Genomic DNA, 14,000 nt, shown 5'->3' on the forward strand with positions numbered 1-14,000 from the left:
ACTTCTCTGAAAGGGGAGCAGAAGAGGCACCCCTCTCCCTTACTCCACGTGAGAGTGGGGTCAGCCGCATAAATCTTCTAGAGTGTGGCTTTCACGCCGTTGTAATTCTGTGCTTGGCTAAGTCGTTAGTGACTACCATTTGAACGTACTATATAAGCATTTAAGAAAAAACTGGGGCCGTTGGGTGAGGTGTAGATTCCGTGTTGCTGTTTTCCCCATCTTTGCCGGCAGTATCTGAGAAGAGGAAAAGAACAGGAAAGAGATTTCTTTATACTTAATTGGAATATTTTCAAGTATTGATTTAAGAGAAAAAACAGTATTGTCTTTGCGGCTCAGCTCATCTTTAATCCATTTTTCCCTCTGTGTGTGGAACAGACACTTTAGAATTTTGGGATGATACGGGCGCCTGGGTGGCTCCGTTGGTGAAGCATCTCCCTTCAGCTCAGGTCACGATCTCAGGGTCCTGGGATCGAGCCCCACATCGGGCTCCGTGCTCAGCAGAGAGTCTGCTGCTCCCCCTGCTTGTGCTCTCTCTCTCTTTCGGACAAATAAATAAAATCTTAAAAAAGAAAATTGAGGGGATGCCAGAAGGAATGAATGCTAAGGCCCATGGTCCTTCTGGATACCAGGCTCTGTGGGTACCGTACATGGGTACCCTCACTACACCCTGGGGGTCCCTCCAAATGCAGTGTCTCATTGCCACGGCCAACCATGGTGCAGTGGTCCAGTCTCCACATAGCTGCCTTTGGAGGGGAGTCTGTCAGGCAGCCGCAGCCCGGGGAAGCTACGGTTTTCAGAGACGGACATGGTAACCGGTTAAAAGACACAGAGGGAAGTTTTATAAGGCTCCCTCCATCTTTCCAGTTACAAAATGAACGTGTGGGTTGATGCAGACACGTCAGGTCCTCCCCCCGGTCTCTGCAGTTTCCTGTCACCAGTCAGCCCGACTGATTGTACTAGCCCGAGTGGACATTGGCACGAATTTGCCTTGCCCCCCCCCCGTGAAATCTCCCTGTTAGTTTGACGTGGAGGTGGCGATGTCCCACAGGAGTGGGCAGGATGCCCTGAATGGCGGTGTGGTCCGGTACTTCCTGGAAAGCCGCATACCAGCAGCGCTCTTCCCGTGCGTGGGCAAAGGACGCCGTGTCCTAGATGCTCATGCATGGCTGTTGGTGACTGTTCGTGGCCACGCGGCAAAGTGGCGGAATAACGGAGTGGCTGTCCTGGTGCCCAGCTGGAAATCGCACCGAGGAGATGAACCGCCGGCCTCCCCCGGCTGACACTGGAAGACATTTCGTGCGTTCATGTCTTCCTTGCATAGTTTGCATGGAACTTGGAGATGGTAGGGACAGTTCGGGGTGTACTTTGCAGGCCGAGAGAGGGACCGTGAGTGCCGCGTTTTGGGACTGGGGTTGTCTGTGCCCCCAGAGCAGGACCTTTGTGAGGAGCCAGGGAGTCTGCCCCATAGCCCTGCGTCTCTTCTGCCTGTGCTCGCTCCCTCACCCATGTTCTTCTGCAAATAGCCCGGAGGCTCTTCCTCCTGCCAGCCAGGTTTAGGAATCGCGCTCTGGGAGTTCTTTAGAATCTTGTTCCTTTTGCCGACTACCAGAGTCTTGTCGCAGACAGGCCTCTGACTCACCTGGGATCCCTCAGTCCTTTACACCCCTTGAGCTTCCCTAAATTCTGTCGTTGTCTTTGCCTCTCATCGCGGCTGTTTGTCTGAGCCATTCAAGGCCAAGGCCGGTGGGAGGAGCGCAGGCGGGACAAGCCCGTGGGCGTGTATGGGAGGCTGGGGCCAGAGCCTGCTGCGGCCCGCGAGTGCGTTTCCCCCCCCCCCCATATATTCCCGTGCGGATGCCGTCGGATCTCTGGTGCCTGACTTCGGTGTCTCCGCACGCAGACTTCTGGCATCATGGAGCTGTTGGCCGGAGCCCCTGTGCTAGCCCGGCTTCTCAGCGGGCTCGTTTCTCTCTCCCCACAGCAATCACTGCTCGAGAAGCAGCGGCTGCTCGTCCAACAGCACGAGGACGCCAAGGAACTGAAGGAGAACCTGGACCGCCGGGAGCGCATCGTGTTCGACATCCTGGCCAGCTACCTCAGCGAGGACAGCCTGGCGGACTATGAGCATTTCGTGAAGATGAAGTCCGCCCTCATCATCGAGCAGCGGGAGCTGGAAGATAAGATACACTTGGGCGAAGAGCAGCTGAAGTGCTTGTTCGACAGCCTTCAGACCGAGAGAGGCAAATAAGAGGGGCCCTCCCTGGTGGAGGACGGAAACGGGCCGTGGGAGCTCCGTTCCTGAGGATGCAAGTAGAAACCCCAGCCTGTATTTATCTCCCGTAGCAAGACGGCTGTTAGGAGAACAATAACTTCCGTGTGTGTTTGCGATGGTTTATTTAATTTTTTGGTTTCCTTTTTGAATGCGGAGCTGAATGTCTCACTGTTAGCCATTTCTCCTTTGCAAGTTAGCACACGTGGCGGTGGGCTCCGGTGGACGGCGACTTCGCGCAGTCTAGACGGTGGGCTCCGGTCACGTGGTGCGTGCAAGGGGTCGTTTTCACGGGTAGGTCTGCCCTTCCTCCCATCTTCACATCCGGAAGCAACCGCTCGGGAAGCAAGCCGAGCGAGTCTGTAAGATGCATGAGAGGGGAAACTCTGGCGCACGTCTTGTCCTGTGATTCATCCAAAGCATGGGTTGCTACGTGTTGTCCCTGTTCGTCCGGTGGTATGGACCGTTCCTTGTCCGTCCTTTGTTGTCCCCCAGCAAAAACCACGATGATGTGTGTGCTCATTTATTAACATTTTGGAAAGGTGAGTCGTTTCCGAGTGGTCAAAAACCAGCTGTGAAACAAATAACCTACGTGTTGGGTTCACTCATTCTGAAATTACCACTTAGAGAAATAGCGTGCATGCTTTAAAACACACGCACAAAACGAGTAGCTTTAGTATTGACATCACGGTTCAGGGGGTGTTTCCCTGCTCGGTTCATAGTATGTCCAGTAGCGTGATGTGCTTGCTAGACATCCGTTTCCTGAGACCAACAGCAGGTTTCCGAAATTACTTTTTCCCCAGAAACTTAACTCTGTCTGCATAGGCTTGTCAATGATAATTGGCTGCTTGTGTCTTTTTGCCTCTTTAAACCCACTACCATGCCGTACTTGCCAGAACCTTTCCTCTGGTTTTTCAAAGGTCCCATGGACTCTGGAACCCCCAAAACTCATCTTCTGCCACAAAGTTTATAGGTTCTGTGCCCCTTTTATTGGTGGAAATGGCAAGATTCTAACAAGAGTCTGTTCACTAAGAAAACACTGTCATGCTGTCCATTTCCAGTGGACAAGCCACAGACTGGGAGAGAAGATTTGCCAATCACGTATGTGACAAAGGACCCATATCTAGAACTTATAAAGAACTTTCAGAACTCCACAGTAAGAGAACAAACAGCCCAGTTGGAACGTGGGCAAGAGACTTACGTTGGCGCTTCACCAAAGAGGACGTATGTGTGCGTGGCAAATCGGCACGTGGACAGATGTTCAACCACCAATGGCTTGGTTGTAATGTAGGTTTTATCTGCGTCGTTGCAACCCCGGTGTGTTGGTTCACAAACGCTCATCGGATTCAGTGCCTGGTAAATGGCAGGAGAGCCCCTGGGACGACTTCATGTTGAGGTGATACCGGATGTTGGTTTGACCGAGGGATCATTTGAATCCTCATTTCCCCGTATTGCCGTAAAAGTTTTCCAACAGGTGGCAGGACAATCCTTTTGTTGGCAGTGACCGTTGCCTTACCAAAACACACGTGCACGCGAATGTCTTAACCGACCGGTGTCTATAGTTCCTGAGCCAGAGGGGGTGAGCTGGACTCCTGAGCCACAGCATGGGTGTCTGTGCCCCCCCCCACAGCGGGGTCCAAACTGGCAGGCTTCAGCAGTGCAGGCAATAAGCACTCTTTTTGGCAACCCACCTGTGCCAAAAAGATAAACGCCTTCTCACAAATTGTCATTCCTCTTGAATCAAGCTATTTCGGACTTGAAAAATCCCCATTCTGCCAATGAAGTGTCCTCCTTCCCTTCTGGTGTAGTCCTTTGCTGTGAAAACTGGTCACTTCAGAAAAGGTGAAGCTGGCTGTCCACGGACCTCCGTCATTCTCCCCTAGGGGGACAACCATACTAAGTTGAGTGTATTTTGCTTTTAATTTAGACAGAGCTTTTATCTGTGATTCTTTCCCCTCAAATACAGTATTGTGAATCATTTTAATGATAAATATGTAAAATGTGAATAATAGAATTTACGTGTCTGTATCCAGCCTTTTGAGGTCTTTGGAGGACATTCTCTTATACATAGCAATATATAGCGCTCTCCTACCCTTTCAGCAAAGCACACATCGTCGTTACCGTCCCGTGCCCTTCCCCTGTCTGCCTCTTACACGTCCGGTTAGCGGGGACCCAAAGATTCCAGTGAGTCGGTGTACGTAACTTTGTAAATTGCTGTATTACTGCATACAACAGCAGTCTGGTGCTCATGTTCTGCCTCCGGCATTCTTAGGTGGTGGCCAGTTCCTCCCCCCTCTGTCACAGCTCAGCTCCGGAATGCTCTGTATAGCGAGATTTCAGTCAGGGGCATTGCCTGTGGCTTTTATCCTGCCTTCCACTGTGGAAAATGTGTACATATTTCATGCTCGACACGTACCACTTACCTCTCCACACCTCGTCCTGCTTGACTTTAGCAAAATAAATAGTGTCTTTGAGTGAATGGAGCATGACTTTGACTTACCTGTGTTATATCTTTCTTTAAATAAGCAGACTATCCTCACCGTATGTCAAATTCTGATCAGTTGTGGGATTGTGATTATTTCTTTGTGCGTCACTGTAGGCCAGTCTAGCCAGGGCTGATCAGTTTGCAGTCGAAAAAGTCAGGGACGCGGGTTGTATCAGTCAGCCATTGCCACAGTTAGGCTGTGTAACGAGCAACTGTGAAACTTCATTGTGCGGTGAAATATCGCTTTAGCTCGTGAATCTGTAGATCGTGATACTCTCTGCTCCCTGTGCCTGTCATCTTCCTCCTGGGACCAGTAGTCTGGCCTGGGGATGTCCGTGGCAGGTGCATGAGAGAACCAACAGAGACACAAAGATATTTCCCCGCCTACCTGATTATATCACACCTGCAAACGTTCCGTTGTCAAAGCGAGTCCTACAGCTGAACTCAAAGAGGTGGTGGGATGTGTCCCACCTCTCCCTCCGGTGGGAGGAGGTGGCAGAGTGTGGATACAGGGTGTGAAGAATCGGGGCCAGTGATGGGCTCTATCTCCCACACCAGCATCTGCTAATATGGAAAAACACTGAAGCATCCTGGACCCACATGCCAGGTTCCCAGAGCAAGGCCACCTCTGCCACTCCCTAGCCTTATGGCCATGAGCAAGGCGCTTGGCCTCTCTGAGCCTCTGAGTTGCGGAGCTCAGGCGAGCTAAGCGGTATTTCTGTGCTTCAACGCCATACACCCGGTTCAGGAAAGTGCTGCGTAAGTGGCTGCTCTCGTGTGTTCCTTATTCCATCTGGACCTCGAAGGAAGTGGCTTCCCTGAACGAATCTGCCAGAGCCGTCAGGGAGGGGGGATCCCTTTTGCTTGGGACGATGAGAAAGGTTTCTGTTTTGCAGCAGGTTGGCGGGGCCTGAAGGCTCGACAGGAAGGGGAGGGTCTCTTTAATAAAAATTATTCAAAATTAGAGTGCATATTTACTGAGAGTGGGAAAAATCCACAAGTTAGACTTTTATAAAACTGGATGAATACCACACATTTTGTTTTTATTTCGGGCTTCTAACCAGGCTACTTCAGCTTGTCTTGTCTGAGTTCTGAAATGGTCGAGAGATGTGTAACTGGGGACAGTTCAGACGCGGTCGTGGGTTGACGCCGTGCTGCTCGGCTGCGATCCCACTGCCGTGTCCCATGACCCGCTGGTGACGATGTGCGTGGTTCTGTCCCTGGGCACGTATGAGTTCAGGCTGGTGAACCCCACGGCTAACAGTGTGGTCTTCGCTGTGGTCCCATCAGACTCCCTGAGGGTGAGCTGTACCTTGGGTACCCTGAGACACAGTCTGGGAGGTAGGGACACCAGACATTCACTCCGTTTTCAGACCTGTCTCCTGTACTGCTGCAGGTCTGTGCCCTACGGGACAGGCATTCTAGAAGCGTGTTTTCTTCATCTCTCGTTAAAAGAAGAAAAGCAACACACAGTCTGTTTGTTCTTGTATGTGGTGCATCTTGAGTCACGTGACCCACAGAAACATCCCATGAAACCCAAGCTATATAGTCCCAATCTCCTACCTCTCCACCAATGCCCCAAATGCTTGTGGCCGTCCCAGCGCCACCTGAGACAGGCAGGCAGAGAGGAAAGGGGTGGTAGACTTAACAGCGCAGTGACGGGGTCGTTGGCAGATTTCACCAAAGCGTAGAGCTGGGCTAGCTTAAACCTGATCATCATATTCAAAGGCGAGGCCTGCCACATAGCGTTATCCAGCCTGGCGAAGACCACGTCGGGGGCTGTTCACGCAGCTGACGGCACCACGAGGGGGACACAGAGGTGTTCTTGCTGGAAGTACATCAGCCTAACCCAAAGTGAGGGAAATTCTTTAAAAACAAGGCCAAGCCTTACCAGTTTTTTCTTTTTTTTTTTTTTAAAGATTTATTTATTTATTTATTTATTAGACAGAGAGACAGCCAGGGAGAGAGGGAACACAGCAGGGGGAGTGGGAGAGGAAGAAGCAGGCTCCCAGCAGAGGAGCCCGATATGGGACTCGATCCTGGAACGCCAGGATCACGCCCTGAGCCGAAGGCAGACGCTTAACGACTGCGCCACCCAGGCGCCCCCTTACCAGTTTTCTTAAAGGGGGGGCCAAGGTGATGAAAGAGGAGCGACTCAAAACACGCACCCTGGCACGCAAACACGTGTGACCCTAGGACGTGTCCCGGGGCAGGGAAAGGACGTCTACCGGCTGATCGGCGACATTCGAACAAGGTCCCGAGATGGTAGTAGTGTGTGGATGGTGACTTCTGGCTTCTGAGCGTCACACCGTCACTACGGAAGCCGTTTCCATTCGGGAAGTCTGGGCGGAGGTTGGATAGGTCGGTGCCGTTCGCAACTTTTTTGTAGGTCTGAAACTATTTCAGGATGGAAAGGTTAAAAAATGTTTTTTCAGTTTTCAAGGTTTTCCTTTTGCTCTTCCAAAGACCCGTTCCTCGTGTGTCTCTAGTCGTCGCCTGTGCTCTTGGGAGAGAACCTGCCGTGCAGCGGAGTTCTGGTGTGTTGTCGGGACCAGGATCCAGCGGACGAGTCCACGCTGCCTGCCGCGGCCCGTGTTTGCGTGTGTCTCTGACCCCAGTACCTGTTCTGCTTTCTCCGGTTTAAGTTTCCGTAACACTCAATCTTGAGCCCTCAAACTCAAGGTGGGGAACTGTGTATATTTTGTTTTTTAAAGATTTTATTTATTTATTTATTTATTTGACAGAGCACAAGCAGGGGGAGCCACAGGGAGAAGGAGAGGGAGAAGCAGGCTCCCCGCCGAGCAGAGAGCCCGACGTGGGGCTCAATCCCAGGACCCCGGGATCACGACCTGAGCGGAAGGCAGACGCTTCACCAACTGAGCCACCCAGGCTCCCGGAACTGTGTATATTTGTGCTTGTCCGCTGAGTGCCTGGTATAAGTGAGCGCTTAATGTATACACAGGTACTGAAAGAGCAAGTGAGTAAAACAGGGCATGCGGCGTGGATTGCTGAGTGCTGTGAGATTTCCTCTTTGTTTTTCCTCAGGAGCCCTGCAGGTCGAGGACGTTCTTCGCATGCTCTATCCCCTTTCATGCCAAGAATGGCTGTCTTCCTTCCTGAGCAGATCAAGGTGCTCAAGCCCTCAGAGACCTCTTGCCTCGGGAGGTAATATATTCACATATCTCCTTCCCTCCTTCTCTCTCTCCCCTTTCCTTTTTTTTTTTTTCCCTAAGAAACAGGATTATACTAATCACGTTTTGGAAATTTTTTTATTCAACAATGTTGAGGGGTGCTGTGCCTGGGTGGCTCAGTCCCTTAAGCGTCTGCCTTCCGCTCAGGTCATGATCCCGGGGTGCTGGGATCGAGTCCTGCGTCGGGCTCCCTGCTCAGCAGGAACTCTGCTTCTCCCTCTGCCCTTCCCCCTGGTCATGCTCTCTCGGTCTCTCAAATAAATAAGTAAAATCTTTTTAAAAAAATGTTGGCAACTTTCCCCTTAGCTATTTATCAACATAGTGTTGAGTTGCTGTGTAATATCGCACTATAAGGATATAGAATGGTTTTCACCAAACATACTTTCTAAATGGGCTTTTTCCTGTTTGTCCCCAGTTGTAACCTCGGTTATAAAGGGTGTGTGTTTCTCTTACATCTTTGTACGTATCTCTGCTCATTTTCTTGGGATAAATTCCTTATCGTGGAAACACTAAGCAATTCTGGAGGAATTTGGACTTCGGTGTAAAATCTAGTCCAAAGTGCTGGTTAGCTGACATTATGTGACTTTCCCATAGTCTCGTGTCTACAAAAGCCCCGCTTGAAGCTGTTCCCCATCTTAGGTCAGTTTCTCACGGATTAGGAATTATTACGCATATTCCTTACTGTCTTACCCGTGTGTATCATGTGTCAGCAGGCCCGTAATCCAAGCCTGGCCAGAAGGAGGCCCTTTCCCACGAATTAAGGGTATCTTCCCTAGTGTGTTAGCTGCCCGTGGTCTCTCCCAGCTCAGTCTCGCCCTCTTGGGTCCCACTTCTGCTAAAACCTGCCTGCACACGTGGCCATAGCTTTTTTTAAAAAAGTCCTTCCTTCCTGATGTTGTGGGTTAGATGCCCTGTCTGGAGGACAAGAGAGGAAGTGAGTATAGGAGACAGGTGTGACTCAGATATATCTTAAAAGCAGACTCTGATGGCCCATTAGTAAAGATCACCCACCCCCCACCCCAAAAACCCGAAGGAGAGGATACATGCTGAAGAAAAGAAACCAGAGAAGTGTGCTGAACAAGGAAAGAACAGATGGTGTCCTCGTGTTTAGGGCCTAGCAACCAAGGGGTGGGTTTGTTTGTTTTACTTTTTTATTTTTGTTTCATCTTATTCTTTTTTAAGTGCGGCTCACGTGGAGCCCAACGTGGGCCCAAACTCACGACCCGGAGACCAAGACCCGAGCTGCAATCAAGAGTCAGCCATCTAACCAACCGAGCCCCCCGGGCGCCCCCGGGCACCCAGTAACCGAGAACTTGGAAGGTGAGGACAATGCGTGGCAGAACGTAGGGGCAGCGGAAGGCTGGGGAGAGAGCGTTAAAAGCGCAGGCTGGCCGAGCGGTGGCTCAGATCTCCAGTCCGCCCTTCTGAGGAGCGGCCATGAAGAAGCAAGGAGGGTTCCCTTAGAGGAGCTGCATGGCCTTCTGCACGTCGGGCCCGGTGGCCGGTCGCCCTCTTCCCCAGACCTTCGTTTCCTCGGAGACCGCGGCACTGCTTAGTAGAGGTATGACCCTTCTTTGCCATGTGTGGGACTGCGGTAAAGTAGGATCCGGGATCGGTCATTTTACCACACCTGAAGTGTACGGTTCAATGGACAGTGTTGTTCGGCCACCACCACCATCCGTGTCCGGGACGTTTGCCTCTTCCCAAACACAAGCCCTGTCCCCGTCGAACGCCCGCTGCCACATTCCTCCGTCCCCCAGCCCCTGGCAGCGTCTTTCCTGCTCTCTGTGTCTAGGACTCTGACTGTTCTTGGCACTGCGTAGGCACCGAGACGCCCTGTTTGTCTCTTGGGGCCTGGCTTATTTCACTCTCATGTCTTCAGGGCTCGTGCGTGTTGGAGCACGTGTCAGAATGTCCTCCCTCGTTAAGGCTGATAAACATCCTGTTGTGTGTAGAGACCCCACTTCGTCTGTCCCTTCATCCATGGATAGACGTTTGGGTTTCCACCCCTTGCCTGTTGTGAAGGATACTACTGTGAACTTGGGGAGGGGGGACGTGGGGGCAGGTGTCTGCTTTCTCTTCCGTTGGGTATATACCAAGAGCTGGGACTGCTGGATCCTGGGGTAATTGCACGTTTAATTCTTTGACTTTTTGTTGTGTTTCCTGTCCTCCCTCTGTGTGGTTTGACTCCTTGACCACAGAAGTGTTTGTTTCGCTCACTCTCAAAGATTAATTTGCTGTTCCTTGCTTTCCCGTTTGGATGCCCATTCCTGGTCTCTTCTGACACGGATCCGAGAGGTACCACATCGCGCCACCCACCAGTGAAGACTAAGGAAGGTGGAAGGGGCTGACCAGCACAGACCACAGCACCCCTCCCCTCAGGGCCACCTCATCCCACTTAGAACCTCTTCGGTTCTCTCTCCGTTCCGCAGCGTTGTGCTATGGTGCCGTAGTCACATGGCCGTGAGACAGTCTCCCTGGGGGTTCTTGGGTGACTCCTGTTTATTTTGTTGGTATTTCATTGCCCTGTTTCAAGTCCATCTTTCTCACTCACAAGGCCCACCTCTCCTGAAACTGTTTCTCTGCAGATGTCCTCACCACGTGCTTCCCCATTCCTCTTTCATATTCTCCAATTACCCGACAAATTTGGCCCTCAAATTTGGTCTCCTTGCCTGGTGGAAAAAAAATCTGTCTCTGGGACATGCCATCGTCCCACCCTTAGAAATAGAGACTTTCCAGTCCGAACCAAAGACCCATCAGAACTCAGGCAGAGTGTGAGATACACGTTGCAAATGTTAATGAAAACTAGCTCCTACTAGAACACTCCATTGAAAGGTTTCCCATCTTGGAGAAAGCATTTCAGAGTTCACAAAGCTGTGTTAAATTCAAAGGATGGAAATTATATTCAGCTTAGGAGCCAGAATCTGGTAAGACTATTTGTGTTTTAAACTTCCTGAGGCCAGAAAACTACAGTTAAGCTGAGTCTTAAAGTACCCCTTGTTCCTAAGGGCCCTTTACACTAAACACACATAGTGATTCCATAGACACAGTCATCAAACCCAAACAGGCAATAACAAGTGTTACAAGGAGGTGGAGGAATTAGAGCCCTTATACATTGCTGGTGGGAGTTCTCAAATGGCACAGCCACTTAAGAGAAAATTTGGTGGTCCCTCAAAATGTTAGACATGGAGTTACCTTGTGACCCAGCAATTCCACTCCTAGGTATGTACCCAAGAGAAGTGAAAACATATCGATACAGAGACTTACACATTCATGTTCATGCAGCATCATTCATAATAGCCCAAAGGGGAAACAGCCTGCTAAATAAATGGCACTATAGCTCTACGGGGGACTATTACTGGGCCATGAAAAGAGCGAAGTACCGATACATCTACGGATGAACCCCCAAAGCATGATGCTTAGAGGAAGCCAGACACAAAGGCCACATGTGGTAGGACTCTGTTTATGGGAGCTACCCAGAAGAGGCAAGTGTACAAACACAGAGAACTGGGGGCTGGGGGGGTGGGCAGGGAATAGGGGGTACCTCCTGAGGAGGACAGCAGGCTTTTATGATTCTCTTAGGGGGGCCTGCCTTTTAGCAAACAGGAGACAAACCATAAAATGACGATCCTTTCCACTTAGCTCCCGTGTCACAATGGACCCATTTTTCCAAAATTCTCTTTAAAGGTTTTTAAATGTCGGCTAAGTGCCTGTGTAGGTTTGTCAGTGGTACGTAAGTGGAGCCAGAGGACTTTGATGAGGTGAGAGCCAGACTATGGTAGCAGCAGCCTTCAGAGTCCCAGTGGTCTCATCCAATGGTGGGTTGGAAGTGGTCCGTTAGGAGAGAAGGTGCCAGCTGCCCGATGACAAAGGGGATACCAAGCGTCTGCGGCAGGTGACCCCAGAGCAGTGGCGAGAATCTCCTCTGCAGCTCAAGACAAACCGGTCAGTGTCTCCACTTTTCCCTTTAGGTCATGGAGCTTTGTAACATTTACGTGAGAGCAAGGATGTAGTCACGTTCCTCTTGACCTCATGGCACGGGTTACAGAGACTCCGAGGGTTCTGTTAGGAGTTTCTGACTCAACAGGCCATCAGCGCTGGGCGGGGTCTCCATCCTACAGATGAATTCAGGTTTGAGACGGAGTTCTGGCGGAGGCCTCCAGGCACACATTTGGTGCACTCCACAAACTTCACATGCCCACTGGGTACCAGCATTCCGCTAAGTGAATTATGAGTAAGTGAGACACTGTTTATGCCCAGCTGAAGAGAGTATGTCAGTAAGTACTTAAACACCACGGTTGCTCTCAAAACCATTTGTGCAAGGTGGGTAGTGTTCCATGGTATGACTAACCCACAGTTCCTCTGTCCGTTCTCCTGCAGATGGGTATTTGCACTGTGTCCAGCTGAGCCTAACCATGCTCCTGCTCACAGTTTGCATCTTCCCTTCCGTTTTTAGAGCTTAATATGTCATTTATACACAATTTGCAGATTGCTAAAAGCAATATCCTCTAAATTCTGTTTGGAAAATACAGTCACTTTTCTTTTTTTAAAGTTTTTTATTATGTTAGTGACCATACAGTACATCCTTAGTTTTTGATGTCATGTTCCAGGATTCATTGTTTGCTTGTCACACCCAGTGCTCCATGCAATACGTGCCCTCCTTACTACCCACAGTCACTTTTCATAAAAATCTTTAATGGGGCGCCTGGGTGGCACAGCGGTTAAGCGTCTGCCTTCGGCTCAGGGCGTGATCCTGGCGTTATGGGATCGAGCCCCACATCAGGCTTCTCTGCTAGGAGCCTGCTTCTGCCTCTCCCACTCCCCCTGCTTGTGTTCCCTCTCTCGCTGGCTGTCTCTATCTCTGTCAAATAAATAAATAAAATCTTAAAAAAAAACTTTAATATATAATGTTTATTACGTGAATTAATAAGTAGTTTTAAATTTCTCCCTTTTAATCCCTAATATGGTAAATACCAGTGGGTGCAAACTGTGAACACAACCTCTTTGGGGTCATCAGTACTTTTTTTGTGTTTGCTATTGCAGGAAAATACACGTCACATTATTGACAATTTGAACCATTCTCAAGGGTACACAGTTCAGTGGTGTTAAGTAGCTTCTTGTTTGCTACCGCCACCTCCCTCCAGTATCTGTCTCCAGAAATCTCTTCAGCTTCCCAAGGTGAAACTCCATGACCCAGTAATTGCCTCCCTCCACCGTTTCTAAGTGCAAAGGGCGGAGACCTTTTTGGTCCTGAGACCAAGAAGTTTAGGAACTGCCGACGTGGCACAGAGCTCGGGGCTTGGAAGAGCCGCGGGGGCCTGGGCTGCTACCCACGAAGCCCTCCGATGGCCTTCCCACCTTCGCCCTGCTCCCCGAGGTCCGGCTCAGCCCAGGGCCAGGCGCCACTCACCCCCCTCAGAGGCGTCGTGACCTGTCTCTGTCCTGCTTCTCCCCCTTCTCGATTCACTAATCATTTACCTTTTAAGAGCATCACATGTTTCTGGCAAAAAATTAAACCGTGGAAGAGAAGATGCTGGCACGGAGGGAAAGTCCTGCTTCCCAGAGGTAACAACTGTTTAGCATTTCCTGCACTCAGAAATTGTCTGTTCATGTGCAAACGTGTTTTATATATTTGTATATTTTGTGTTTATACGTATATAAACACGTATTACATGTTTGCCCTAATTTTCACTGAAATGAAGCCATTTCTTTGTTTTTTTAGAGAGCGAGCACAGGCGGGTTGGGGGGAGAGGAGGTGCAGAGGGAGAGGGAGAGAGAATCCAAGCAGACTCCACGCTGACGATGGACCCTCATGCGGGGCTCGATCTCACGACCCTGAGATCACAACCCCAGCCAAAACCAAGAGTCGGACACCCAACTGACTGCACCCCTAGGCGCCCCAGTGGGGCCGTCTCTAGACACATGCTTCTGCAATGTGCGTTTTCCCTTAGCGAGGTATTTCGAAGAGCTTTCCTTGCAAGTGCACAGCTCCTTCTGTCATGCAAGCCGCGCGTGAATGGTAAGTCCGTACATCCCAGTGTGGGACGCGCCCACA

The 14,000-nt window shown here is 50.5% G+C and overlaps 1 protein-coding gene across 2 annotated transcripts in view; it reads left to right on the top strand.

Moving 5' to 3' along the window:
* SHROOM2 (shroom family member 2) overlaps positions 1–4,753 on the top strand; it is a 136,758-nt gene extending 132,005 nt beyond the window's left edge. For both annotated transcript variants that reach the window (XM_026478163.4, XM_044391858.3), the window contains exon 10: positions 1,982–4,753. In XM_026478163.4, coding sequence (XP_026333948.2) covers positions 1,982–2,248 — 267 coding nt within the window. In that variant the 3' untranslated portion in view covers positions 2,249–4,753. The remainder of the gene's footprint in view (positions 1–1,981) is intronic.
* The last annotated feature ends 9,247 nt before the right edge of the window (positions 4,754–14,000 follow it).

The sequence above is a fragment of the Ursus arctos genome, chromosome X (assembly GCF_023065955.2).
Source record: "Ursus arctos isolate Adak ecotype North America chromosome X, UrsArc2.0, whole genome shotgun sequence".
In the NCBI taxonomy this organism is placed as follows: domain Eukaryota; kingdom Metazoa; phylum Chordata; class Mammalia; order Carnivora; family Ursidae; genus Ursus; species Ursus arctos.